This window comes from Platichthys flesus, chromosome 16 (genome assembly GCF_949316205.1).
Source record: "Platichthys flesus chromosome 16, fPlaFle2.1, whole genome shotgun sequence".
Taxonomy (NCBI): Eukaryota; Metazoa; Chordata; class Actinopteri; order Pleuronectiformes; family Pleuronectidae; genus Platichthys; species Platichthys flesus.
Window position 1 is genome coordinate 5,833,727 of NC_084960.1, and position 26,020 is coordinate 5,859,746.

The 26,020-nt window shown below is 40.4% G+C and overlaps 3 protein-coding genes across 3 annotated transcripts; all 3 read left to right on the plus strand.

The window, feature by feature from the left end:
- The first annotated feature begins 794 nt into the window (after positions 1-794).
- On the plus strand, positions 795-4,208 carry alkbh7 (alkB homolog 7). Its single transcript, XM_062408804.1, has 4 exons — positions 795-1,189; positions 1,951-2,124; positions 2,349-2,473; positions 2,662-4,208. Exons 1-4 carry the CDS (start codon positions 923-925, stop codon positions 2,780-2,782), a joined length of 687 nt encoding a protein of 228 aa, XP_062264788.1. The 5' UTR covers positions 795-922; the 3' UTR covers positions 2,783-4,208.
- A 5,557-nt stretch (positions 4,209-9,765) lies between these two features.
- LOC133971224 (GDP-L-fucose synthase-like) lies at positions 9,766-13,116 on the plus strand. The gene is made up of 10 exons (XM_062408497.1): positions 9,766-9,984; positions 10,744-10,858; positions 11,031-11,159; positions 11,294-11,367; positions 11,694-11,827; positions 11,921-11,985; positions 12,117-12,183; positions 12,345-12,424; positions 12,636-12,735; positions 12,910-13,116. Exons 1-10 carry the CDS (start codon positions 9,830-9,832, stop codon positions 12,963-12,965), a joined length of 975 nt encoding a protein of 324 aa, XP_062264481.1. The 5' UTR covers positions 9,766-9,829; the 3' UTR covers positions 12,966-13,116.
- Positions 13,117-15,225: 2,109 nt separating this feature from the next.
- Positions 15,226-25,044, plus strand: LOC133970954 (adhesion G protein-coupled receptor E1-like). The gene is made up of 22 exons (XM_062408117.1): positions 15,226-15,256; positions 16,447-16,815; positions 17,161-17,292; positions 17,377-17,523; positions 17,608-17,733; positions 17,991-18,134; positions 18,252-18,401; positions 18,496-18,642; positions 18,751-18,788; positions 19,232-19,312; positions 20,391-20,420; positions 20,517-20,679; positions 20,776-20,889; positions 21,218-21,414; positions 21,492-21,653; positions 22,543-22,746; positions 23,038-23,279; positions 23,399-23,465; positions 23,560-23,651; positions 24,112-24,271; positions 24,392-24,457; positions 24,579-25,044. Exons 1-22 carry the CDS (start codon positions 15,226-15,228, stop codon positions 24,624-24,626), a joined length of 2,910 nt encoding a protein of 969 aa, XP_062264101.1. The 3' UTR covers positions 24,627-25,044.
- The last annotated feature ends 976 nt before the right edge of the window (positions 25,045-26,020 follow it).

Genomic DNA, 26,020 nt, shown 5'->3' on the forward strand with positions numbered 1-26,020 from the left:
GTTTTTTTTTTTCTGTTGTTTTATTACGTCTGAAGAAGTGGTCCCTAGTTACTTCAGTGGATCGGATTTGGCTGCATTGTTGTTTACCCTTGAGACTCCAAAATGGTTTTGTTGACTTAAACACTTAACACACATAGTGGTGAGTAGATAATGAGTGAGAATTCCCATTTTTCGGTGAACTATCTTCCAAAGGGAGAGTGGTTCTGAAGTGCATTTCTGTATCGCCCGACACTATTGACCCAAAGATAGACTGGTTTCAAAGAAAAGCTCACAAAGAAGGGTTTACCCACCCTCATTCTCACTGCCCACTCCCTTGTGTGTGTGTGTGTGTGTGTGTGCGCGCGCACACATTGTTTTGTGCTAGTTAGACATTCCACATTTATCACATGTACACACATGTAGTCAAATTCTTTACAGCCTATGTGTACACAGGTAGAGCCAGTTCTGATCCATGTTAGAGGTAAAACAAATTAAGGTGCAGCTCACACATTGAGCTTCGCACGCACACACACACACACGCACACACACACACACACACACACACACACACACACACACACACACACACACACACACACACACACAGTAAACACAGTAAACACTAGTAAATATAGAACCAAATTGAACCTAGTGACGCATTACGATATAAGTACAGGAACACAACACAAACACAAAAACTAACACACGCACAAAACACACTTTCATGTCATAGAAACAAGAAACGTTTTACATATATTCGAATAAATAAGTTTCAAAGGCCTTTTCCCCGTGTATCGAGGTAGGACTACACCGCCCACAATGCATTGCGCTTCCAACATGGCGGCCCCCGTAACCGTCTGACATCTGCGGGAAAAAGACAACAACAACTGAGGGGAAGGTGAAAAGTAACGTGTGGCGAGTTGATGACAGTTCCGACCGGAGGATGAGGCTGTTGTTGTCGATGTGGACGCGTCTCCACAGACCTCCCGCCCTCACCGGCGCTCGGCTCTGCTCCGGGGCCCGCGGCGGTCCGCTAGCTGCCGGGGAAGAGACTCTGATCCGGTGCTCCAGCCCGGATCTGCTGCGGGCTCTCGGCTCGCAGGTGGAGGTGAAGACGGCCTTCATCACCGAGGAGGAGGAGGCGGCTCTGCTGGGGGAGCTGGAGCCCGGACTCCGGAAGAAGCGATACGAGTTCAACCACTGGGACGATGTGAGTTAGATCACACAAGGAGCAGGTTCCTGGAAGAAGTTCATCTGATCAACACGTTTCAGCCGCAAAGTGCTTTAAAATGAACTGGACGTGTAGTTATACAGCGTTGTCTCGAACTGCAGATATGTACAAAATATCACCTTGCTCAACGACTCGTCGGTAGGCGGAATGAGGGAGACGGGGATCGAGTACAGTACAACCACAGACGATGAGGTTATTTCGAAACACCACAAACAGTCTCTGAGCCTTTGGTTAGGAGACAGAGACAAAGATAATAGTTTGCAGTCATTAGACACACTAATGTTCCAAAAACGTCTGCTGTTTGGCAGACGTTTCCGGAGCATCCGAGCACGGACTACCAGACTCAAAAACAGCTTCTTCCCCAGGCCGTAAGGCTTCTGAACAATCAACACTGACCCTCTGAACAGTCACCATGTACATTCTGCTCCCCCACTCATACAAATACACTGACTTCACATATATTCGTATTATTTAACTTAATATTCCCCACTCCTTCACCCTGTAAACTGCTGCTTCATTTGAATATGTTATATGTTGTATGTGATATAGTATGTTATTTTTCTATTTTGTAAAGTCGTCTATTGTGTAGATGTTGCCTGCCATGTCACAAGAATTTCACCGCTCCGATGACGCTGTCATTGGTGCATGTCACAATAAACTTTGATTTGATTTGCACTGCTGCGAAGATAGTGAGAGTGACGCTGACTTCATTTGTGTTTTGATCCCTTACCCACATTCAGGCTATTCACGGCTACCGGGAGACTGAGCGCGAGAGGTGGGGGGAAGCGAGCGAGCAGGTCTTGAGTCGTGTCCGGTCCGTTGCGTTTCCGGAGGGCTGTTCGCTCCTCGGGCCCGTGCACGTTCTGGATCTGGACAAGACCGGCTACATCAAGCCGCACATCGACAGCGTCAAGGTGGAGTTCCCCTTTCTTTCTCTGTATGCACAGTGCGGTATGTGAGGTGGCTGGATGATCAACATCGATGAAGCATCATTTACAGACAAGAAACTGACAATCATATATCTCAGTTTTTTTAGATTGGACAGAAAAGCTTTAAAAAACAACTTCTGTGTGGAACGTGCTATTATGCCAGCTTTGTCCTTCCTGTGATTTTGCCCGTCCATCTTCTAAATTCTCAGTTTTGCGGCAGCACCATTGCTGGGTTGAGTCTTCTGTCGGACAGCATCATGCGTTTGGTGAGGGAGGACTCCAAGAACCATTGGCTAGACCTTCTGTTGCCCCGACGCTCACTCTATATACTGAGGTTGAGTAAACTTTATACTGGATTTACCATAATATATTCAGATGTTATTTTGATACGAACTGTTTCCCCTCCGGATTACCACTTCTCATGTGTATTAGATATGAAGTGCACGGCAGTTGTTTAATATTTGGAGGTACAGCTTTAAGAAGAGCAGGGATGTTCATAATGCTCTCTTGACATCTTTCCAGGGACCAGGCCCGATTTAGCTTCACTCATGAGATCCTGAAAGATGAAGAGTCTGTGTTCGATGGAGAGAGAGTTCCTCGGCAGCGACGCATCTCTGTCATCTGTCGAAACCTTCCAGACTGACGCCCACACTGACTCGACTTGGACATTCATAATGGAGCATTACTTGAATTTAAAGGAACTGTGTCACTGGTCTCTATCTTTGAAGAAATAACTAAAAGTCGTGTTCTAAAGTTCAAGAGTGAAGTGTTTATATTGATATATATAAAAATATATGAAGAAGAAGTAAGTCCTGCACAGGGGGCATACAATCTGACTTTGTCTACAGAGTTTGATCTTTAATAATACATGTTAACACGCATGTGAACAACAGCACACTTAATGGATGATATTTTGATAATTTAATCAAAGAAGTATATTAACTTCATAAAAAAAAATTGAAAAATGTCACATGGGCCTCTTGGCACCAATGATTCTTTACATTTTGAATATTAAGTCTGGTTGAACACTTCTGTTGAAAATATGAACTAACTAAGCAAACAATTATCCTATAATAAAGAATCATAAAAGATCCATAAGGATACATTAAATATTTTATTTTTATTTTATTTATTGAGTCATTAACTTATCCTCTATCCTAGGAGACTACTTTATATAACCTAAAGGGCAGGATCTGATGTTTCTTATGTCATCTTTCCCTCCAGTCGGTATAAATCCCAATATACAATGGGAAATTGATATGGGTACACCCATAACTGCAGCTCAATTGGAGGCAGTTCTTACAAAGGCTCCGGAATTATAAAATAGTTTTAGGTGCACGATCATGCAAATAGAGAAAAAACATAGGGCATCAATTACACTTTGCACATTACAGGGGATGATTTTCCAATTGAATTGTGCTGGCATTGTTTTATTAAGTGAGGTTAAATGTGCATTTGTTGTTGTTTAATGTCCTGTTCTTTAAACAGCTTTGGTTGGAAATCACTGAAAATGTCTTTTATATGAAAATTATACTTTTTAATGTTTTGCTTGAATTTTATTTAACAGTTAGGGATGACGTGCAGCAGCTTTTTAAAAAAAAAAAGCTGTTCAGTACCACTCTGTTGAAAACACTTCAGCATACTGTGTTCAACATCATTTTAATACACCCAGGCCTAACAGTCCAATCAAGATTCACCAAATTGTACACACTCATAGATGTTATGGATTTAGGGACACTGTGTTCTCTCCCCTCTCTAAGGCAGAGTGCATGTGGATGTCATGTCGGGGCAAGTGTGAGAGCTTGGGCAAGGTTCAAGGCTTCACTCCCTAGACCCCACAGATATGAGACGGCGTGAGCAGGAAATACAGTCTCCAGAAATAGAAAACACACTGGCTTGCATAGGAACTAGCAGACCCATAGACTTAATGATCTGTGAGGGTTTGAAGTGTGACTGCAGTAAAGCAGTCTTCAGAATATGAAAGGACATCCTGCATCCTGTTGTTGTATTGATGGATTCAGATTTTCTCCTTGGCCAAGCTTCAATAAATATTTCAACATAAGACATCAGAGGGCTCCTGAACACTTTCTTCCCTGATGAGTGGATCATTGACCAGGAGATTTCCCACAGCAATGGATATCCCTATGTAGATGTCCCTAAATATACTTAATTTGTTTTTTTTTATTAAGAACCATGAATTATTCTGTAGGGAAACTATGCAAATGTTAAAGAAAGTGATGAATCTGAATCTGCCCCCTGATCTGGATCTACACCGAAACTGAATGTGTTCTTTACTGACCCATACTGCAACCCGCCACCAACTTTCATTGTATCTCATTTAGTCTTTTTTGCCTAATCCTGGTAAAACTTACAACAATCACCTAGAGGACATTCCTCCTGTAAGTTTTTTTTTTTCATGAAGATCTCTGCATTATTCCCTAATTGATACAACTTTTTTTGTTTTAAATCCCATTAAATCTTGCAATGTTAAAGAAAGGGAAAATAAATCCTTGTTCTGCCCCTGTATTCAAAATCATCCCAAATATTAAGGATGAGGACGTTTCAAGCATATTTAATTTGTTGCCTCACCTTTGGGGTGTGCCAGAGTGCACATGCTGGAAAATATGAACAACTATCTAGTGTTTGCAGCTTGTTTTTAGCCATGTCTGCAAACTAAGCGGGAGTAAAGAACTTGTACAGACATCAGTGTCTACGTAAAATGACAGAAACCATCTGTTTTAATGTGGTCCTTATCTCATACACTAACGTGGAGGAGGATGGATTTAGCAGCCAACCACCAGTGGGCAATGAAAATCCTCTGGATTCACATTTGGGGAGCTGTCATTTCCATCGTTGTATAAAGTCTATGGACACAGCAGACCAAATAACACAGGTGTAAGACCTCTGAGTGTATCAAATTTAAAGGGTACATTTTATTGCTGACATTTTTAGAAAATACAAATACGTTTTAATTATTCATATGAAGCTTGCTTCAAACCAGATACATGTCACAAATCGTTGCCAATGCAAACCTGCTTTGCTTAGTTCTTCTATGACTTTTATTTACAACAACAAGTCACTGTTTATCCATGTGAGATATTGTGAGATTAGAAAGATACTAAAAAGCTGAAAGGAGGCAGAGGAGAATAACGCTAGTTTTTCATGTTTGATAGAAATGCTGAAACACTGCAGGGAGAAACCGTCCTGATGAACATGATTAAACCCCTATCCTCTGTCTCCTATTGTGTGTGAGTGTGAGCGTAAGTGTGCGCGCGCGTGCATACCTGCTTGCGTGCAAACTGTTCCTTTAAGTTATTTTTGCAAATGAGCCATATGATGTGATCTGCATCCAAGTAAAGTATACAAAGCTTTTTCTTTTCAGGTCCTGTCTTGTTAACCTGTTTTTCTGTACATCAGTCAGTAGGCCTGAGCCTTGTGAGTTTTGGTCCTGTAAGGTGTGTCTGTAAATCTGCCCATCCATCTGTCCTCCCAAGAGGGGTGTGGTGGTTTTGATGGATGTTTTCTGGAAGCAGCAGCTGTCTTACACAGAAGAGTTTAATGTAGGCTTGATGCATCAAGTGGACAAGAAGGTGGAACTATACCAACACTTACAGAGTAACATGAGTAGTCTGAAGATGTCTCATCCCTATTTATATCCCTCAAACCTATTGCAACAGCATATGTGCACTGGCGTAAGTATGAAATTCCATGAGCGTAGTCACTACAATGTACCGCAACGTGGCTCTTTGGCTATAACCTGACCTTGGGTATTGCTTTGAGAGAAGGGAGTATGTGTGGACTGAGAAAGGCTCTATTTTCCTAATTGTGTAGAGATGTAATGTGTGTTCATTTATGGTACGATGGGGATACCACACATGGATTTGCAGCATTACCTAAAAGTATTTAAGTGCACTAAAAAAACTGCCAAATGCCTGGAGTTGGATATAGGTTAAAAGCAGCCTTTCACAAAGCCTCGCCCCATAGAAGGGATATAAAGTGCTTGACTCTGTTGGTTTGACAGGGATAGTCAGCCAAGCTCTCTGTGTGAGTTAGACTTATCTATGGTTCACATCACACCCTCACCCTGAGCATTATGAATACATAACTCTCCGTCATGAGGGACCATTGTATTTTCTCTTTTTTCCATGTCTAAGGTATTTGCATCGATCCTACAGCAGCAACCCCCTCTGTCTACCCATTCATTTTCCCTGATGTGTAAAAAGCTTATTTGTATTTTTACTTAATCCAAACTTTTAAACATATCACGTGTCACCTTCAATCTGAGACGCCCACACCTGTGCATTGTGCAGCTGTCCACACTCATTAACCTTTGTTAGTCAAAGACAGATAACCAGTAAACGTCATCGGTGGGGGGGCGGGGGCGGGGGGGGGGGGGGGGGGGGGCTTAAACACTGAAACAGTGACAAAAGGTTGAACAACTTGATGGACGAGATGGGGAAGGTGATTATTGCTTGGACATTAGTGACTGTGGCTCAGTCTTCCTTCAGCTCCCGAACACACAGGTAAGGAAAAATAAAGTCCTTAGAAATGTTTGTGTTAACTGTATAAATTTAAGAAAATATTTATGTAATCATTGGGTTCATCTCCTTTTAGAGAGGACATGAACGGGTCCATTTATGCTGACAAGATGTATTTATTCGTAACAATGCAATCCTTTTTAAGTTACGTTTTCTGCGTTTTAGGTCTTTGGGTCTCTGTAAAAAGTCTGCACACTGGTCTCACTCGAATGTAATTTACTGTGAAGACATGTTTAACTGTTTAACATGACACAGTTTCACAATTTTGTTAGTACATGGTGATATTTGAACACTCACCAGGTTTGAACACTGACCAGAGGCAACATAAGGCCCTAACTAAACATCATTTTGGGTATAATTTAACTTCTAGCCAACTAGCTTAAAAAGATGACCTTTTTTTCAGTGTAATTGGAAATCTAAATATATCAGCAAAAGATGTAAATACTAATAAAATGTTAAGAGAAGAACAATGTCCTGTCACATAGTAAGGAGGAGAACAGCCCTCATGCTTTACATTTGACTTGCACTCAAAGTCAAGGTCCATTGATCGCTTGAGGAGAGAAGAGACGCGAGGACTGACAGAGTTATTCTTGTTTTCACTCACTTTCCCACTTCTTTTGCTGACCAGCTTTGCCGTCCTGGTTCTGTTGGTTGGATTGATTCCAACGAAACCTCTGAAATCACAAAATCACACAGAAAGAAACTTCATGAAAAAAACCTGCGCTGACAGCTCCACTAAAAGAGTGAACCGAATCCATCAGGTTGTTCAAGACAAGATAATCACTTGCCCATTTAATATGGAAAGCAAAACTCCACAAGATTGCATGAGCTGACCAGAAGTGATATAGTTGCATCAACATAACTTCAGGCAACAGGTCCTCTGGTTGGAGAGTTCCTGAGACTTCACTGCTACCACTCATTGTATTGGAACTGTTGTTTGTGAAACACAGCCTGGATACATACTGGAGCCTTTTGACATCACACCACTTAGTGGCTCCAGTGTGTTGTAATACTGCCATTCAGTAACAAAAAACATCGTTACTAAGTAAGGAGTGGTCTGAGGGCAGCATAAAATGGGTAGGAAAAATCATTAAATATTCAGTTAACATATATTCTATGGTGGATTTCAAAACATATTTTTGACATGTTTGTTGTGGTTTAAATGTTGTTTGGTAGTTTTCCCAGTTTGCTGCTACTGTTGTTGGGCTGGTCAGGAGATAAAAGCATAACGTTCATTTTATTGCAGTAATGCTTTGTGGAATCACAAGGTATTCAAAAACTATAAAAGCAGTTACGTTAATCATTAAAATGTATATATATAAACCACACAGGAACTGCAATAAAGATAAGTCCGTTTCATTTTTATGAACAACGCTGACTATATAATATTCATTGCACATAAACCAGGTAGGATGATCAAGTTCTTACTTCACGTTCTGCAATAAAGGTCCAGTACACAGACAATAAAGAGTTAACATATATTCTATGGTGGATTTCTAAACATATTTTGACATGTTTGTTGTGGTTTAAAATGTTGTTTGGTAGTTTTCCCAGTTTACTGCTACTGTTGTTGGGCTAGTCAGGAGATAAAAGCATAACGTTCATTTTATTGCAGTAATGCTTTGTGGAATCAAAAGGTATTCAAAAACTATAAAAGCAGTTACGTTAATCATTCAAATGTGTTTATATAAACCACACAGGAACTGCAATAAAGATAAGTCAGTTTAATTTTTATGAACAACGCTGACTATAAAATATTCATTGCACATAAACCAGGTAGGATGATCAAGTTCTTACTTCACGTTCTGCAATAAAGGTCCAGCACACAAACAAGAAAGAGTTTATATATATTCTTTTGTGGATTACTAAACATATTTTTGGTATGTTTGTTGTGGTTTAAAATGTTGTTTGGTAGTTTTCCCAATTTGCTGCCACTGTTGTTGTGCTATTCCCCCTACCAACCCTAACCCTTCAATTGAATGACTCTACTCCCAGGGTTATGTCCAGGCAGCGTCGTCAGCGCTGGTTGGTAACCTAACCCTTAAGACACAAAATCCCAACTATTCCTATCACTCTATCTGTTAAAATACATGCAAAAAATAGCTGAGTTGAGGGTAACAAGATCATATCAATGTAATTTTCATAAGCTTTAAAGTATAATCATTTCAAACTTACATATGTTTGCAAAAGTTTTACCTGCTAGAACAAAAAGAAAAAACGGTATTGCAAGTCAGCCGATTTGGCTCACAGATTATCAGTGATCGGCAGATAAAAAATGCACGTATGCCTACCACAACAATGAAATCCAAAACTTTCAGTATAATAATTAGTTGTGCATTCATTAGCCTACATAAATTAACAAATTAACATGCATAGTGGATCACAATATACGCTTTTAAATGTGTGAAATTAGCTCTTCTGTTTTAAGTGCTTTATAAACATTATTCTAAGCCAAACTATCGGTTTGCCAAGCATAGAGAACCCTCCGACACTGGATAGGTGGGATGTTGGCAGGGAGCTCCTACACTTTGAAGAGCTGCAGGACAGATTTGGATTCCACCATTGTTTAGTAACTGCAAACAAAAGCTTTGGTTTAATTAAGGTCTCAACAATGTTTTTACAAGGACATCCCAACAACGTTGACGATAACAGTGTGGCCAGAAACGCAGATTGGTCACTACGCGATAGCACTGGACATTGTAGGGCCGCCGTCTCTACATTGTGCTGTTGGCCAGTGGACAATGTAGACATTGCGGTCATATACGATTCATACACAAATAATATTACACTAATTATTAACCTAGGCCCTTATCTCAGACATAGGCCTCTTACTTGTAGCTGTTCCAAAGTTCATTCATATGCGAGCCATGCGTTCCGGGAAGACAAGTGGAATGTGTGCATAGCCTTGAGATCATCGATGGCAGCCGGGGTTTTAAAGTCCCATGCAGGCCTCTCCATTGTCCTTTGTCTGGCTTCAATCAAAACAGTCAGATAGTCTCGCATGGCAGGGATCTGCAATGAGGAAATTCAGGTTTAAAAATGTTCCCCAGCAAAGGACAACCTTCAGAATTGAGGGGACTCACACAGTTTAACCTGTATTGCTTATCGCTCCTCTACTCCTCAGTCCCCTAAAGACCGTGAAGATATAAACGATGGCCTCAGAGAGCAGCGCACAGCCAAAACGTGTCCTGGTAACCGGTGCATCTGGGCTGATCGGCAAAGCCATCGAGCATGTGGTGCTAAATGAAGGTGGAAAACTTGAGGGAGAAGAGTGGTTCTTCATCTCTACTAAGGATGGAGATCTAAGGTAAGTTGCTTCTTACCTCCTTTTGACCCATTCAACCAATTCATTTCCATGGATTAGCACAGGTGGAATGGAAATGGTGATAAATCATTTCCATGGAAGAGCACAGGTGAGAAGGAAATGGTGATAAATCATTTCTTTAATTAATACACAATTTAGAAAAACACATGCGTTAAAGCATTTATTTAGAAACTAATTCAAGTATCAATAAATGAATAGACTATGTTACAAAGTTTATAATTATTACATTCGATATTTTAATGGGCAATGAGAAAGAATTATCACAACAACCGTGACACTTGTTCACAGTGATGTCTCATCTGTGAATCATACATGTACACATACCGTTAACCCATACATATGTTTATTTTATCTCATGTGTAGACTATTTTTTACTGTCACGTTATTCATCAAAAAGAAATAGAATCCCATAGGAACTGATTTGGTGCAATAGAATAATGATTATTCCCTGTTTTGTTGATGGAGGTCGATAGAGGCTTTGCAGGGATCCATGTTAGAACCTTCAGTCAAACTACCTGTTCCTTATAGATGTTGTAAAGTAAAGTTATTGTTAAAAAATATTACTTTTTTACCAGTGTTTGATGCCCTGTTAAAGAGACTTGCGCCACTATGACATCTCGCCTATGGCTCCAACATTGCCGGGACTGGCCCTGCTAACGTGGGCAGTTCTCAAACCTTTAATTCCAGGTTGTAGCCAGACTGTAAATAGTTGTGGTGCTTAATCTGTGTAAATCTGAACAGGGATGTTGGAGAGACCAAGGCTGTGTTTGAGAAGCATCGACCCACTCATGTCATCCACCTTGCTGCCAAAGTGGGAGGACTCTTTTTACACTTGAGGGAGAACCTTCAGTTTCTGGTGAGATAATGTTGAAGAAGCACACAACGACTAATCCCATTCATCCAAAAGTGCAAAGTGTTGCAGAAGAGTCTACTTTAACCTTACTGTAAAAATGTGGTCTATGGAAAATATCGACATTAAATCTTTTTAACTGTGATGGTTAGTCACTGACAGTCTGACTACTTCACAGAGAGAAAACGTCAAGATCGATGACAATGTGCTGCACACAGCCCATGAGATGGACGTCACCAAGGTCGTGTCTTGCCTGTCAAATTGCATCTTCCCTGACAAAATTACATATCCCATCGATGAGACCATGGTGAGCTTCTTTAGGGCGCGTTATTCGCCCAATGTTGTAGTGATTCTCTAAATGACACCAAACCCGGTCCGAACTTATTAGGATGAATAAAACATGTGTAACTTGGTCTTTACTGTGATGCTCTACTCTTCAAGGTTCATGAGGGGCCACCTCATCAGTCCAACTATGGATACGCGTATGCTAAAAGAATGATCGACATTCGAAACAGGTAAGCGTTATAAACAGGGATGTGTTCTCCAGTCAAATTGCATTTGACTAGAGATTATTTTGTTGCTTTCATTTATCCTGTGGTTTAGCAACAGGAAAAGCTGACGAAGGCCAACTGCACTTTTCAGAATATCTCATTGTCTGTAATACAATGAGCTGCAGGTGCACATATACTACTATGTGCTCTCTTTTCAGTCCAGTTCATTACCTGACCTAATGCCTGTACTGAAGTTGAGAGCTTCGACTGAACTTAATCTGATCCTTTGTTTCTGATCCTTTGTGTGTGTGTGTGTGTGTATGTTTGTGTGCGTGTGTGTGTGTTGACAGGGCATACTCCCAGCAGCATGGACGCTGTTTCACATCGGTTATCCCGACCAACGTGTTCGGGCCCCATGACAACTTCACTGCAGAAAATGGCCATGTGCTGTCAGCCGTCATTGGCAAGACATACAAAGCCAAACGTGAGAAACTCGCTCACACTGATCCGTCAATGATTCCAGTACACACAGACCACAAGCAGTTAAAGAGTGGGTTTTCTCCTCTGTCTCTCACAGTGAATGGAACTCAGGTGAACATGTGTGGCTCTGGAAAGGCTGTGAGGCAGTTCATCTATTCTCTGGTAAAGTATCTGTGCGCTGGAACCTACGTGTGACTGAACAGTACATGTTTTACACGGCAACTTCTTGTAACACAATGAACACACTTCAACATGTTGAATAAGAAAGTTCCATTGTTTGTGTTTATTCTCAGGACATGGCTCGTGTAATAATTTGGGTCATGAGAGAATATAAAGAGGTCGAGCCTATTATCATCTCTGGTGAGTACAGCGCTGCGCTCACCCTTCATATGCGTAATCTGCTCATTGTAAAAATCTTGTGTGATACAACACAAGTAGGAATTTAGTTATTAATTCGAAACATAGAGGTGTGACACACTTTGTGCCCTGTTCATTCATTTTTAACTGTTGTTTCATATCAGTGGGGGCGGAAGAGGAGATCTCCATCAAAGAGGCCGTCGAGATGGTAGCAGAGTGTTTGGACTTCAAAGGAAAAATAGAGGTATCTTTCAAACATTAACATCCAGTGATGCAGCTCCATCTGTCCCTATTGGCTGGCGTCATTATGACGTATGACTCGATGACTGAAATTATTTGGGAATGAACAAAACATGTGTTGCTGCGGAACTAAGTGAAGCCAGACTATACTGCAGCCTGTTAAGATCAAAACAGCCTCAATGACCATCTGGGTTCCCCTTGACTCTTCCCATCAGTACGACAACACCATGTCCGACGGCCAATTGAAGAAAACGGCCAGCATCGCTAAGCTGAGAGGCTACCTTCCTGATTTCGCCTTCACGCCCGTTAAAGAAGGTCAGAGTCCATTGTGCTGTGCATCTTAACGATGAAATTGATATGTAATATTCATGCATTCTACTTAATGCTAAGTGTTGTGTTGCAACAGGACAAAACCATCAGCAAATGTTGATTTGTGTAAACTTTATGTATCCAAGTGAAGTTAAACTATCCTTGTTTCTGTCTTTCCAGCCATAAAGATGACCTGCGACTGGTTTGTGGAAAACTACGACACTGCTAAAAAATGAATGTATACATGTTCCTTAAATATCAAATGAAATGTGTCTTTCTTAATCAATGTTTTGGATTTTCAATTTTGTAGTTTTTTTGGGGGGATTGATGATGAAACCTGGGGGTGGGTGATGTAATCTATGAACCTAAAGGTCATTCTAACCCTGATCTGAGCAATAAAGATTTTTTTTTTTTTTAAATGCTGTTGTTTGTATTTCATGTTGAAGAAACTATAAGTATCAGAACACAGATAAGTAGTAAAATGATGTGCAGTTCAAACACAACAGACATTTACAGACACTGCTGTTGTTGTTTGCTGCAATGCAGATAAAACTGAATGATATCAAAAGTATTTCAGTTACAAATAAAAAAAAATTGTAACGATGATTACACAATGAAGGAATGGATGACCATGGAATTGGGTGGAAGATTCTCCTATGTGGACCAGGAAAGAATCGTGATGCAGATCCAGCTCAGTGGCAGAACCAGGAATTTGTTTTGAATTTGTTTAACATTGTGAAATATTCATGGATCTTGATGAAAAACATCAGGTACATTTAGGGAACTTATATCTATGAGTGTGTAACAATTTGGTGCACCTTGATTGAATTTAAAGTGTTAATACAGATTTAGTGTAGCAACCGTTAAATATGAAGGATATGGGGTATTGTATAAATATTCAAAACGGTTTGCTGATATATGTCAAGATATGTCTCACTTTTTTCACTTTTCTTTGCTGCTGTCTTTCTGTGTTCTGAAGAGAGACGGCCACGACCCATTGGTCTGTAGTGTGGGCGGAGCTGTGTGCCCTGACGCCAGTTCAAGTGGCGTGGGCTATTTGCATATTTCCTAAATATTTAGCTTTACATTAACATTTAACATGGAGATATGACATATACAGTTATATTTCTTATTTTTTTTGCATTTACATTTAGATGTACTATTTACATTTAGATGAAACATTTACATTCATATTTAACATTTAGATACAAAACTTAGATTTATATTTAACATTCTACATTTACATTTATATCTAACATTTATTTAAAATTTAACATGAAACATTTAGACGTAGCATTTACATTCATATTTAACATTTAACATTTAACATTTAATGTTAACATATTGATATAACATTTAACATTCAACTTATATATAACATGAATTTCTGTAAATTTGCTAAACATGAGGAAAGTGAGCTAAATATTTGAAATATATCAGCGAAAACATTGTTTATTCATATTTTCATTTGGATCCCCATAGAAGGAAGCTCCAGATATAGTCAAGTTAGGCAATAGCAGGCAATTTGTATTTGTAAAGGGCAAGTTTAAAGGTTCCTCCTCACGTTTGGCAGCTGCTGCCTTAAAAGCATAAGTCCTGTTTCTTCTTCATTTGTATTCGCAGGGATTTGTTAGATATTTACATGAAACCTTCTCCATCATGTCACAGTTTTACAAGACAAATGGACAGTGAGCGCGTGCATGCCGTCTCCTGAGGTGCTTCACAATTTGTATCCCAGGTAAATACAACAGAGTGGTGCATTTGATCCACTGAGCTCATATACTGTACACTTATATTACACCCCCCCCCCCCCCCCCCCAACTAAGCATGCTATGACACATAACTGTTTTTTTAGCTTAACATTTTACGGTTATTTGGTTTGACAAAATCAGTTCGGAGACCATAGACTGAAGTTCCTTCCCGTCCAGGGGGAATACCTTAGTTTTGTTCAACAAAACATAACGTAATGTATCACAGCATAATACAACACAAATAAAATATGACAGATAACACAATTAAAAAATGACAGAATACTAAACAACACAAAACAACTTAACATTACGCTAACGTAACATGACAGGACATGACATGACATGACATGACATGACACAACACAGATATAAGATAGCACAACACAAATAAAAATGTGCACAACACAACATATCATAACATGACACTAAGATAAGGCAATATAAGGTAAAGCAACATGACAAACTGCCACTATTAGCTCTGTGTCGGTATTCGACCATTTCATCTTCAGTCCTTATTGAGTTGCACAGATTGCAGTGCAGTGAGCACTCTCCCCTTTCCACATCTTGACAGGAGCTTTGTTAAACTTAAAGATTTTCCATTGCAAGAAAGTGAATTTGCATTGTTTTTTGCATTGGTGCCAAACCTTGTAAAAACAGCTTTTGGCTGCAGTGCAAATTCTGAAATCTACATGGGAGGTAGCTTTAACAGTCACAAGTGCGGTTTGACTGAGAGCGACCTGCCATGATGAACTGCTGCACCTGCATACTTCTCTTAGGTATGTTTATTCATGTTTTCTATACAGAGGTAAGATAATTAATGTTGACCTGGTTTTCCAGTTTGATTGATATCTGGGTAAACGGGATCTGATCTTTGTTTAAGATAATAGCCCCTTAGCGATTGTAATATTTGTGTTGTGCGACTCTTTACCATGGTGACGGAAAAAGTGAGTGAGCCTTTGTATTTGATAAGAACCGCAAACAAGCAAAAGCAAAACAACATCAGCTGCAGATCTGACCTGTAACTTTGGACCATAGCTCCTGCAGAACTGCTTCAGCTCAGCCGTACTTTTGGGACGTCTGGTGTCAAAATGTCTCTTGAGCTCGTCCCACAGTGTCTCGGCTTCAAAAATACAAATTTTCATTGTTTTCATTGTCCTGCTGCATTAACCTCTGTTGAGCTCCAGCAGTGAGAGAGCCCCCCTGACTCTGTCCAGTAAGATACACTGGTAAACTTGAGAACAAATGTATCCCTCAATGTTTTTCCCACCAACATACACTGTGTATTCATTTTCAATATGGATAAGAACCAAGTAATTAATGAGTTATTATTTAAATGTTGTACTAAATTGAAGTGACAATACACCATACTGAGAAAGATTCATAGAGAAATACTGGTAATTCCGAAAATTTTCTTAATCTTTTCTCGCCTATGTCGTTGATCAAATACAATCATTTTGTGTAATAAATATAAATTATTACACTAAATCAAACCACAGAACACTTGTATGTTCTGTTGGACACATCCACTAAAAGACAAACCAGCTTCACAATCCTCTGAATCAGTTTGATCTGCACCTGGATTCAAAATCAGTTTTAGTACATTTAAAAAAAAGTATGCTGTTCTCTTGTGTATAAATGGGTTCATACATTTTTCATCTATCGATTTTCCTTTGTTAGATTACAAGACAGACATTCTTCTGGTCAATAGTAAGACGTGGACATATGCAAATGCTTCATGTATTTGATGTATGTTGAGAAGTTCCCTTTTTGAAACCGCTGACATTACTTGGCAGAAACACTTGTTTCCTCTTTGTGCTTCACAGGTTCACTCCTCCACCTCACCCACTGCATCTTTCCGTCTGGTATGGCTGATACTTAAATTGTAAACATCAGAGTCTGGCTATGGTTGAAATGTTTGTGTTCTTTTTTAACACTCACATTTTCACCTTCTGCTGTTTCTCTTCAGGTTCTTGTGACGGATACGAGAACATAACTGACCCATGGCGCAATCTGTTATTTAGATCAACCTCCTTCACTGGCTACCCAAAAAACGATGTACCGCTTCTCAATAAGTGGTGGCGCTTCACAGGGATTGGTGGAGACAGAATCATTACTTCATGCTCCAGTAGGCCTGCTGGTGGTACCGCTTATCCTGCTTATGTTAATTTTGCATATCCAACAACTGAATCTGAAACTCCAACACGAGGGACTACGTATGGCAACGCTGGAGGCTGCAGTAATTATCCTAACACCATGAATGTGGTGCTCTGTCCTGGAGGATTCTACATCTACAAACCAGAAACTCACTCATATGGCAATTTAGCATATACAACCCGTAAGAAATTATTACTCGTGGACACTCTTTGCTTGATATTGACCCATGTGATGCTAACAACTTTTTGAAACTTACACTTTAATAGCACTTAAATGGCACTTACTTATAGCACTCTGTAGTTTTGCTATATTTTGTAGAAATTGTACTTTCTTGATTGTTGTCGTCCTGGGTTTTTACCCTCGGGGTTGAATGCACTTATTGTAAGTCGCTTTGGATAAAAGCGTCAGCTAAATGAAATGTAATGTAACGTAATGTAACTGCTGTTAACGAGACCTACTTGTCACCATGAATATAATTTGTGTGTTTGTTTGTGTGTGTGCATGCGTGTGTGTTGACTCTTTTTAGATCACTATGAGTGTAGCTCAGACTCCTGCGGACCGCTTGCTAACTGCGTTTCTGGGGGGGGTTGTTCTTGCATACTCGGGTATGAAATTCCTCCCAAACACCTACCCACTGGAGATTCGTACGGTTGTGTTGGTAAGTGCATTTGATTAAATTATTACTGGAGGGCATGCACTACACTTCCCGTCTGGAACTCCTGTCTGAAACATCTCTCAACAGACATAGATGAGTGTTTGACGACTCCGGCCCTTTGTGGTCCTTCCTCCACTTGTATCAACAACCAAGGATCATACGGCTGTACCTGTGTGAAAGGATACACTGCCACAAATACAACATTACCACCTGGAACATCCAACATATGCATAGGTAAGAAACTCTCTACACCGCCTATCTCAATGAGGGCGTCTTTCTCTTGAGCTGCTTTGGCATCGCTGTCTTTGTTCTTTATAGATATTGACGAGTGCCTTGAAAACCCCTGTGGAGACCAGGGGACCTGTACAAACCAACCAGGAACCTTTGTGTGTAAATGCAATAAAGGCTACAAAGTTGTACTCGAGGCAAATCCAATTTGCCAAGGTAAGTTCACAGCACTGTTACACTTAACTGTGTATTAGAGAACCATTAATAAAACAACAATCACCAGGCAAATTTGATCATTGAGTCTTTTCTTTGCCACACACTCCTATATAATACTTGAAATTAGATTCCCATCTGTTCAAAACGGAGGCCCCTTTTTCACTTGTCAAAAAAACATTGCAATGCTTTGGTTTTGGGATAAATCCACATCATAGACGTGAGCCTTGTCCCAACTGTGTTAACTGTTCCCTCCTCAGATTTTGATGAGTGTTTCAACTCCACCATCTGTGGCCCTGATTCTATTTGCACCAACGAACCTGGCACTTATGACTGCAAGTGTCAACCGGGCTATGAACCAACGGAACCAGAGCACAAGCCCAACCAGACCAACATCTGTATCGGTATTTGGAGCAGCTGGAAAAACTGCAAAATCCAGTGTCAACTTTTTCTTGTTCGTAAGACATATCGAGAGACGTACGTGAAATTGTGTGTTTGATTGTTTGTTTTGTCATTGGCAGATGTTGATGAGTGTGTCCAATTCAAAGCCATCTGTGGTCCTTATTCCAACTGCTCAAACAACATTGGCTCGCATCTCTGTTTCTGCTTCTCTGGTTTTCGGCTGGAAATCAAACCCAAGGAAATAGCCAGCCAATCAAACCCATGCACAGGTGTGTATGTGCACACACTATAGACCTGTTCGACATATGATTTTAGTATCATAGATATTACTTTCCTTTGTGTGTGTGTTTTCTTTCTCTACAGATATAGATGAGTGCATTGAGACACCAGGAATATGTGGAAAACAGACTACATGCACCAATGTCCCTGGGACCTTCTTTTGCTCTTGTCCAGAGGGATTCTACCCCTCAACAGGAATTGTGTGGACGCTGGGTACTTCATATTGTAAAAGTAAGCTTTGGATGCAATCGGTTGAAGCTGTAGCAACACACTGACATGTCCTGATGTGTAGAAGAACCCATTTTTCATTTTTCATTTTCTCCTGCACCGACTCAACAGGTATTCAGCTGATCCTAGATGAGATAGACGTCCAAGAGGTAAATATGACGGCAAAGTGACATCTTCAAAGCAATAACTAGTTTCGCTTTTCCGCGAAAACACATGTGTAAGAATATACAGACTTTAATTAAATCCAAGAAAACTTGAAAATCTGTATTACGAGTCTGTCAGAATCCAATCTAGGGGCCATGCTTGTGGATACATCAGAGATACAATTGGTGTGACTAACTACTCTTTTCATTCACAAAGAAATAGTTTGGATAGAGGTCCTTTTGTGTTATTATCAGTCAGTACGGTGGATTTAAGTTTAAAGTTAAAGTCATGCACCAGACACACATGCTCTAAAACCATCACACTTGTAACACTACTAGGCAGAGCTGATAATATCTGGTTATTATGTTGTTATATGCACAATTGTTATCAAAATTCAGTCATTGTGATTACTGTACATGAACTGTGACACTTTTCGTATTGGCTGCAGGGTGAGACCCCAGAGAGAGCTTTTCTTGGCAATATGGATAAACAGCTGAGAAACAATACAGGCATGGTCATACCAGGACCGGTAAGTGGATAACTCAGCGTTGTTTCCTCTGTAGAAACCTTTAAAAATACAAGATTGTAAGTTTAAATTGGTTTCATCAAAGATATAATATTTACGATTTCTTTTTAAAAATGTCTTCAAACGACCAAACGTATAATGATAATGTTCTTACATCATCCAAAATCTTTCAACAATGTTCAAACCAAGAGAAAACCACAATTTGTTTTAAGGTGATCATGGGACGTTTCATTTCAGATCCTTTTAATTGCATCATGTCCGTTTTATCTGTGACTTTGCTCATCTCTGCAGGAAAAATACTTGTAATCGATCATTATTCTGAGCAGTTTCCTGCATTAACTAGGGTTGGGGTTAGGGTTAGGGTTAGGGTTAGTGAATTACATCGGCATCAAAAAAGGAACTTATGGGGAATTTTCCGAGACACTGTGTTCTCTCCCCTCTCTAAGGCAGAGTGCATGTGGGTGTCGTGTTTGGGGAAGTGCAAGCTTGGCTAAGGTCCAAGGCTTCACTCCCTAGATGCCACAGATATGAGACGGCGTGAGCAGGAAATAATGTCCCCAGAATTAGAAAATACATTGGATTGTTTAGGAACTAGCAGTCCCATAGACTAAATTATCTGTAGGGGTTTACAGGAAAGCAGACTTAAGAATATGAGAGGACATCATGGACACTTTTGTTATTGTTATGATTGAGAGACCTCATGGGCCAAATTTACATATTGCATGTTTAAGATAAGGTCCTGGTCAAACCAGTTTCCGGAAGAGCTTGGTTCCCGTAAGATAAATCGGACATTGATTAAACTCCAGTTTAAGTTTAGCTGATGTTGTGTGGATCAATCAATCATCAATCAAATGTAATTTGTATGGCCCATATTCACAAATAACAATTCGTCTCATAGGGCTTTAACAAGGTGTGACATCCTCTGCCCTTAACCCTCAACAAGAGTAAAACTACAAAAAAAAAAGTGCAGAAGTGCAATAGATGTCAAATGTAAAGAAGAACATCATCAAGATTGGATACTGGATGTGGATGACACTGCATTAACCTTATTCTCCCCCTCTCTCTTGTGCTCCCTCTGCAGACTGTGGCAAACAGCTTCACAGCATCTATGGTAAAATAAATAATGTCTTTTACGTTTTTTATTCTAATTTCCGATGGCAACATCAGCCGGCTGAGTAATTTCTCACCATTATTTGACTTGTTAAAGGAAGTGGTAGGTGTTGGATCACATGCCAGGTCATTCAGGATGAGCAGTGCCGGCGATGGGGATACCGGCAGTATGATCCTGGAAATCTCAGACCGCTTAGTGTCGGGGATGGTGGTCCCAGGTCAGAACCAATCCAAAACGAACGTGAGGAGTTCAACTCTGGGTAAGATCCACTCTTCTGACTTGACTGCCGGCCTTTATAGTGTGTCCATCGAGAGGATTTCAGTTCAAGCTGTTGTAACATAAATGTGTGATTTAGATTTAAGTCTTGAAACTATTGGACCCGGGAACAGCATAGGGGAGAACTCTCTTCTCTCTGCTAATGGAAACACCATGCAGATCGACCTGGGAGGTCTCGCCAAAAACAACAATGGTGAGTGAACGCGCACAATTAAAAAGGCTGGGGATAATGAACTGGTTTACCTACACCAGTAATGTTGCAGCCACGGATTCTACACGTTAGGTAGAAGCATTATGACATTTGCCCCGCCCTTTCAGTGACATCAACCACATTAAGTAATTTGATTTCAGTCACATGATATCCTCTAACTTATAGTAAAAAGTCCTGTTGACTAGATTTAGCTCGAACTGGAAATAAACAGACTGAAGCTTCGGTTCACTCTTATAATGTAGAATAATTGAAAAAAATCACAACGGGGGTTGTGTAAGTGTTGATATGTAGCATGTGTATGAATTCCCAGATTCTGCAGCAGTTGCCTTCATGACGCTACAGGGAATGGAGAGTCTCCTGAGTCATCAATACTTTCCAACAGAAAACAGGACAGAGATGTACTCTGACGTCATCACTGCCATCCTGCCCTTGATGAACAACACTAACCTCACTGAGCCCGTCAATTTCACCATCTTTCACAAGAAGGTGCTCTCCGGCTCTGAAACTGTTGTGAGTCCATAACTTAAGCATCTCAAAAACTAATATGGGGAAATGTCTGTTTGTTCCGGCAGGGAGTGCTTGAGTCTGGTTTGGTAACCTGTGTGTACTGGGAGGACAAAACACAGGAGAGGAGGTCTGTACAGTGGTCAGTCGACGGCTGTGTGGTTGCATACACAAACGAAAACTACACAGTGTGCAGCTGCACCCATCTCTCCACATTTGCCCTGATCCTGCAGATCGCGGAGGTATTTTATCGTTTAGTGCAGGGGTTTTCAACCGGGGGTCCGCGGCCACCTGGTGGCCTTCGACGGAATTGCAGGGGGTCCGCGAAATTCGCTTTGATATTTCAACACATTTCCTGATTACTCTTGAATATCGTGAAAAATATCTAAAATAAGAAAAATATGTCTAAAATAATATAAAGGTCATGAGGGGAACCTTGAAATCGGCTTGGGGCTAGAAACTGCCAGTAGTTTCCCCCTGTGCATGCGTGTTAAAGGTAGATGTAGAAGAGCAGTTGAGCTAGGTAGAAAACTCTCAGGAGGTCTTGGAGTTGTAGTTTGTATGATGGGAATTTTTATTTTCCCAAAAAGAAGGCCCAAAAGGGCAGAATAAATAATGAAAATATTAAATAAAACCAAATTGCAAAAAACGCACAGTCAATAACAATGTTGATTTGTATTGATCACCGTTACTTTAACGTTCTCTCAACATGTCAGCTACATGTCTACATTTGAGTCATGAACATTATATTGAAGTACATATAGTTCTGAGATGCAGAACAACTACAAACTGCTGTTTTCAATTCTTAAGCACTGAAAACCAACCGTTTTTGTTGTTATTTACACAGATTTTTCTAGATTTGTTTGAGGTTTTCAAATAAAACCAACATGGAAAACCTAATGTTAAAACTTCCTTCTATCCACATGCACGCACACAAACACACACACGTAGGCATGCAAGCGCGTAGGCACATCAGTGTGCCGCGGATTACTTTCTAGTCAGAATGGTGGTCCCTGGGACAACACCAGTTGAAAACTCCTGGATTAGTGTGTGAATGTGTATTTGCGAATATGGACTCCCACACCCAATATCACTCTCATCACACATGTACTGTGCGCTGTGTGTTTTCAGCCTCCACCAGAGGATGACTTCTTAGAGTGGCTGAACCGGATGTGTGTGATTGTCGGACTCTTCTTCTTTGCGCTCGCCATTCTCACCTTCCTGCTGTGCAGCTGGAACCCGAAGATCAACAACACCGCCCGTCTTCACCTCTGCCTCAACCTCGCGTTATCTCATCTCCTGCTGCTGTGGAATGACAAATACGTTGATCGGGAGGTACAGTAAGATCCAGAAGCAGATTGATACCATTGCGAAGGAAGCTGTGTTTGCTTGTTTGTCAATTTGTCAGTGGAATTACACAAAAAGTACTGAACCGATGTGTTCATGGATCGGGGATGAACCACAGTACATTATTAGCACACATCCACAAAAGTGCGGGTTAAAGGGCTCCAGCATTTGGACTTGAACCTAATAACAAAAAAAAACACAGGGATGAAACATGGCCTCCTTGGCGAAGGTAACAAACCGTTTCCCGAAGAATTTATTAATTCTTCTGAGTTTCCACAGCTGGCCTGCACTGTCATGGCCGGCCTGCTCCACTTCCTAATTGTGGCGAGTTTCGTGTGGATGCTGCTGGAGGCACTGCAGCTCTACCTGCTGGTCATGAGGCTCTCTAAGGTGCAGGTCATCCAGAGTGATGGCCTCCCCAGGCCTCTTCTCTACCTGGTCGGCTACGGTGTCCCCTTTGTCATTGTGGGTACCTCTGCACTTGTGTATTCTGATGGATATGGTGCGACTGCAGCCAAGGTGTGAGTAGCATTAACAGTGATGCACACGTTGGTCGACTGTGAGCTTGTGATTAGGGTTTTGTATTTTAAAAATGGATCGTTTGTTATGTGTTGTGCAATGTGTGTTGTGTGTTGTGCAGGTGCTGGCTGTCACAGGAACGCAGCTTCAACTGGGCTTTGACAGGGCCGGTGATCACCGTCATTTTTGTGAGTCCACTATCTTTGCGTTTTAATACAAGCAGCTGCAGTGAAGGATTCATCGGGCCTCCTTCAAACTCATCTCACTCTTTTCCCCCGTTAGTTAAACGGTGTCTTGTTCTGTGCTACTTTGTGGAGTCTAAGACCGACCCTGGCCAACATGAAGAGTGACGTCTCTCAGTCTAAAGACACACGGTGAATATTCATTCTGTTCATGTGCAATATAATCACACACATACTTTTCTTGTTTTTACACTGTCGGTATTAGTTTTATGTTCCATTCATATTTATTATATTTCCGTACCCTATTGCATATTTACTTTTTTTTCTTACTGATGCCTATTTCTGACTCTTGGTGTAATATTGTAACTTTTCCCATTGTAGGACTAATATAGTATAATGTTATATTATCTTATCTTATCTTATCTGTTCTTGTCTTATCAAGGTATTGCCTATACTGTGCCAAAAGGGTAGTATAAGAGAGTCGACATATTATATATCTAAGCGTATCTTAAATTGTGACCATAATCCGCGATCAGCTGCCACCACGATCATGATACATCATCAGTCTTCAAAAGTGACTCTTCAAAGTAATACATAGTCGGAGCAGTTGCCAACCGCCCTGCACTCAACTTTGTATTTGTTTTGTTCCCAGATTGATTGTGTTCAAGATCCTGTCCCAGTTTGTCATCCTGGGCTGCACCTGGATTCTGGGCCTGTACCAGGGAAATCTTTTCTTTCAGGTCCTCTTCATACTCCTTAACTCCCAGCAGGGCACCTTCCTCTTCATTGTCCACTGCCTGCTCAACAAGGAGGTAACATCACTCTCTCTGTTCTAGTCAACCTGACATGTGACATGTTTCATACGATGCCACCACTCACAAGCACGAGCACAAGACTCTGGACAGATTGTATTTCATTGTTTTTTTCTATAGGTGAGAGAGGAATACATCAAATGGCTGACTTGTTCTTTCAACAAGCCCAGAGAAGGAGGATCTGTGGTGAGCTTTATTCGGTTTTATGTCCACTATACAAAAAGTCTCTTAGTGAAACTATCATTTGTACGATGTTGCATGGAGGTCACCTGTATGTTAATGATGTAAACATGATATATTTCAACAGAAAGATGCTCCTTCAGTGTCCGAGGACTTCGACAAGGCTGAAGAATAAAGAGGCTATTGGAAATTTAACAGGTTTGGCACAAGGAAGATGGAAGACAAATGCAAACCTGACGTGTTTATGTGTTGGTTATCGGATGAGTAACCTAATACCTGCCGCAACTGTAGTGACGTTATTATTATTGGAATTATCATCCAGCTTTTAGGACCTTCTTATTAAACTGCGATTAGAATACCAAACATGCAGTTATATACTTGTGAAGTAGGGTTCTGAATAAATGGTCTAGAGTTCTTCACCGTCTCATTTGAATTGGATTTACATGAGAGCTAGGGCACTGGGATGTAAATGACAGAGAGTACACTTGTGATTCCTGTCCCTTGAATTTGTTTTGCAAATTTTGACACGCCTCAGTTTTTACATCTTATTTACTTCTCACACTTACTCAGAATACACACAAACACATATTGAAGGTATATGTTGGAGTGTCCGCCGGCTTCAACTTCTTTATGTATCACGTGTCTCCATCAGACAAAATTTAAATGTATGTAATACTGAACCCTATTCTGCCTATTTATCATTGTCAACAATATTGTGCAGTCCCCATTTTGGCAGAGGGCCACGTCGCTTATTACTATTTATATTTCCTCTGAATAAAAATCTGATTACTCTCAAACTTCCTAACGAATTATAACTCTGTAAAGAATAACGAATCCCACAGATTTTCAGCAGCCTTGTGTCTGATCTCTAAAGAAGTACATAATTAACATAACAGGGCTGAGCTCAAAATGTGTGAGTCAAATCCCAAACGTGATACGTTTACTGATATTGGTGCAGTTCTCCCTGACGACCACTAGATGGCAGCAGCTGCATAGTTATCTGGTTTCTGCGACAGCTTTGGGTTCTGGTGTAAAATCTGAACAGCTCTTATTGGCTTTGTAAAACAACCAGCACATCATTTGGATAAATATCAAATCAGTGCATTTAAAGTTGGTATCCATTACATTTTACCTTGTTTACCAGTGACTATGTTTCATTATATATATTATATATTTCAGCATGCAGATGTGTATTCAAATATATTTGAACATAATCATATGTTTGCATAGATGTATGTGATTGGACTAGAGGAATAAGTGCATTAAAACAAACCCACACACATCTATGTCTACAAAATGAATATTTGATGTGCAATATCTGAGGAGATCAGCTTGGGTACTGTATGTAGTCAGGCTGTTCTCATTCAGTTTTCATTGGAGAGACTATGAATAGTCATCCACTAGAATTTGTATGATTATGAGCCAGGAGGCTGGAGACATGTGATCTGCTGCTGACTGCTCTCTCAGTTAAAAAAACAACAACACATTCATTTTATTCGAAAGGGGGAAATTTCTTATAAACCTGGAAATGTGCATTTTATTGTAATAAACTTGTGTGTGATCTTTAGT

Excerpts from the sequence above, each read along its gene's own strand:
- alkbh7 (XM_062408804.1), top strand. The coding sequence starts at position 923 with ATGAGGCTGTTGTTGTCGATGTGGACGCGTCTCCACAGACCTCCCGCC. Across the intron at positions 1,190-1,950 it reads AGTTCAACCACTGGGACGAT|GCTATTCACGGCTACCGGGA; the intron begins GTGAGTTAGATC and ends ACCCACATTCAG. Across the intron at positions 2,125-2,348 it reads CGCACATCGACAGCGTCAAG|TTTTGCGGCAGCACCATTGC; the intron begins GTGGAGTTCCCC and ends CTAAATTCTCAG.
- LOC133971224 (XM_062408497.1), top strand. The coding sequence starts at position 9,830 with ATGGCCTCAGAGAGCAGCGCACAGCCAAAACGTGTCCTGGTAACCGGT. Across the intron at positions 11,828-11,920 it reads CAAGACATACAAAGCCAAAC|TGAATGGAACTCAGGTGAAC; the intron begins GTGAGAAACTCG and ends TGTCTCTCACAG. Across the intron at positions 12,184-12,344 it reads CGAGCCTATTATCATCTCTG|TGGGGGCGGAAGAGGAGATC; the intron begins GTGAGTACAGCG and ends GTTTCATATCAG.
- LOC133970954 (XM_062408117.1), top strand. The coding sequence starts at position 15,226 with ATGAACTGCTGCACCTGCATACTTCTCTTAG. Across the intron at positions 20,890-21,217 it reads TCTCGCCAAAAACAACAATG|ATTCTGCAGCAGTTGCCTTC; the intron begins GTGAGTGAACGC and ends ATGAATTCCCAG. Across the intron at positions 21,654-22,542 it reads TGATCCTGCAGATCGCGGAG|CCTCCACCAGAGGATGACTT; the intron begins GTATTTTATCGT and ends GTGTGTTTTCAG.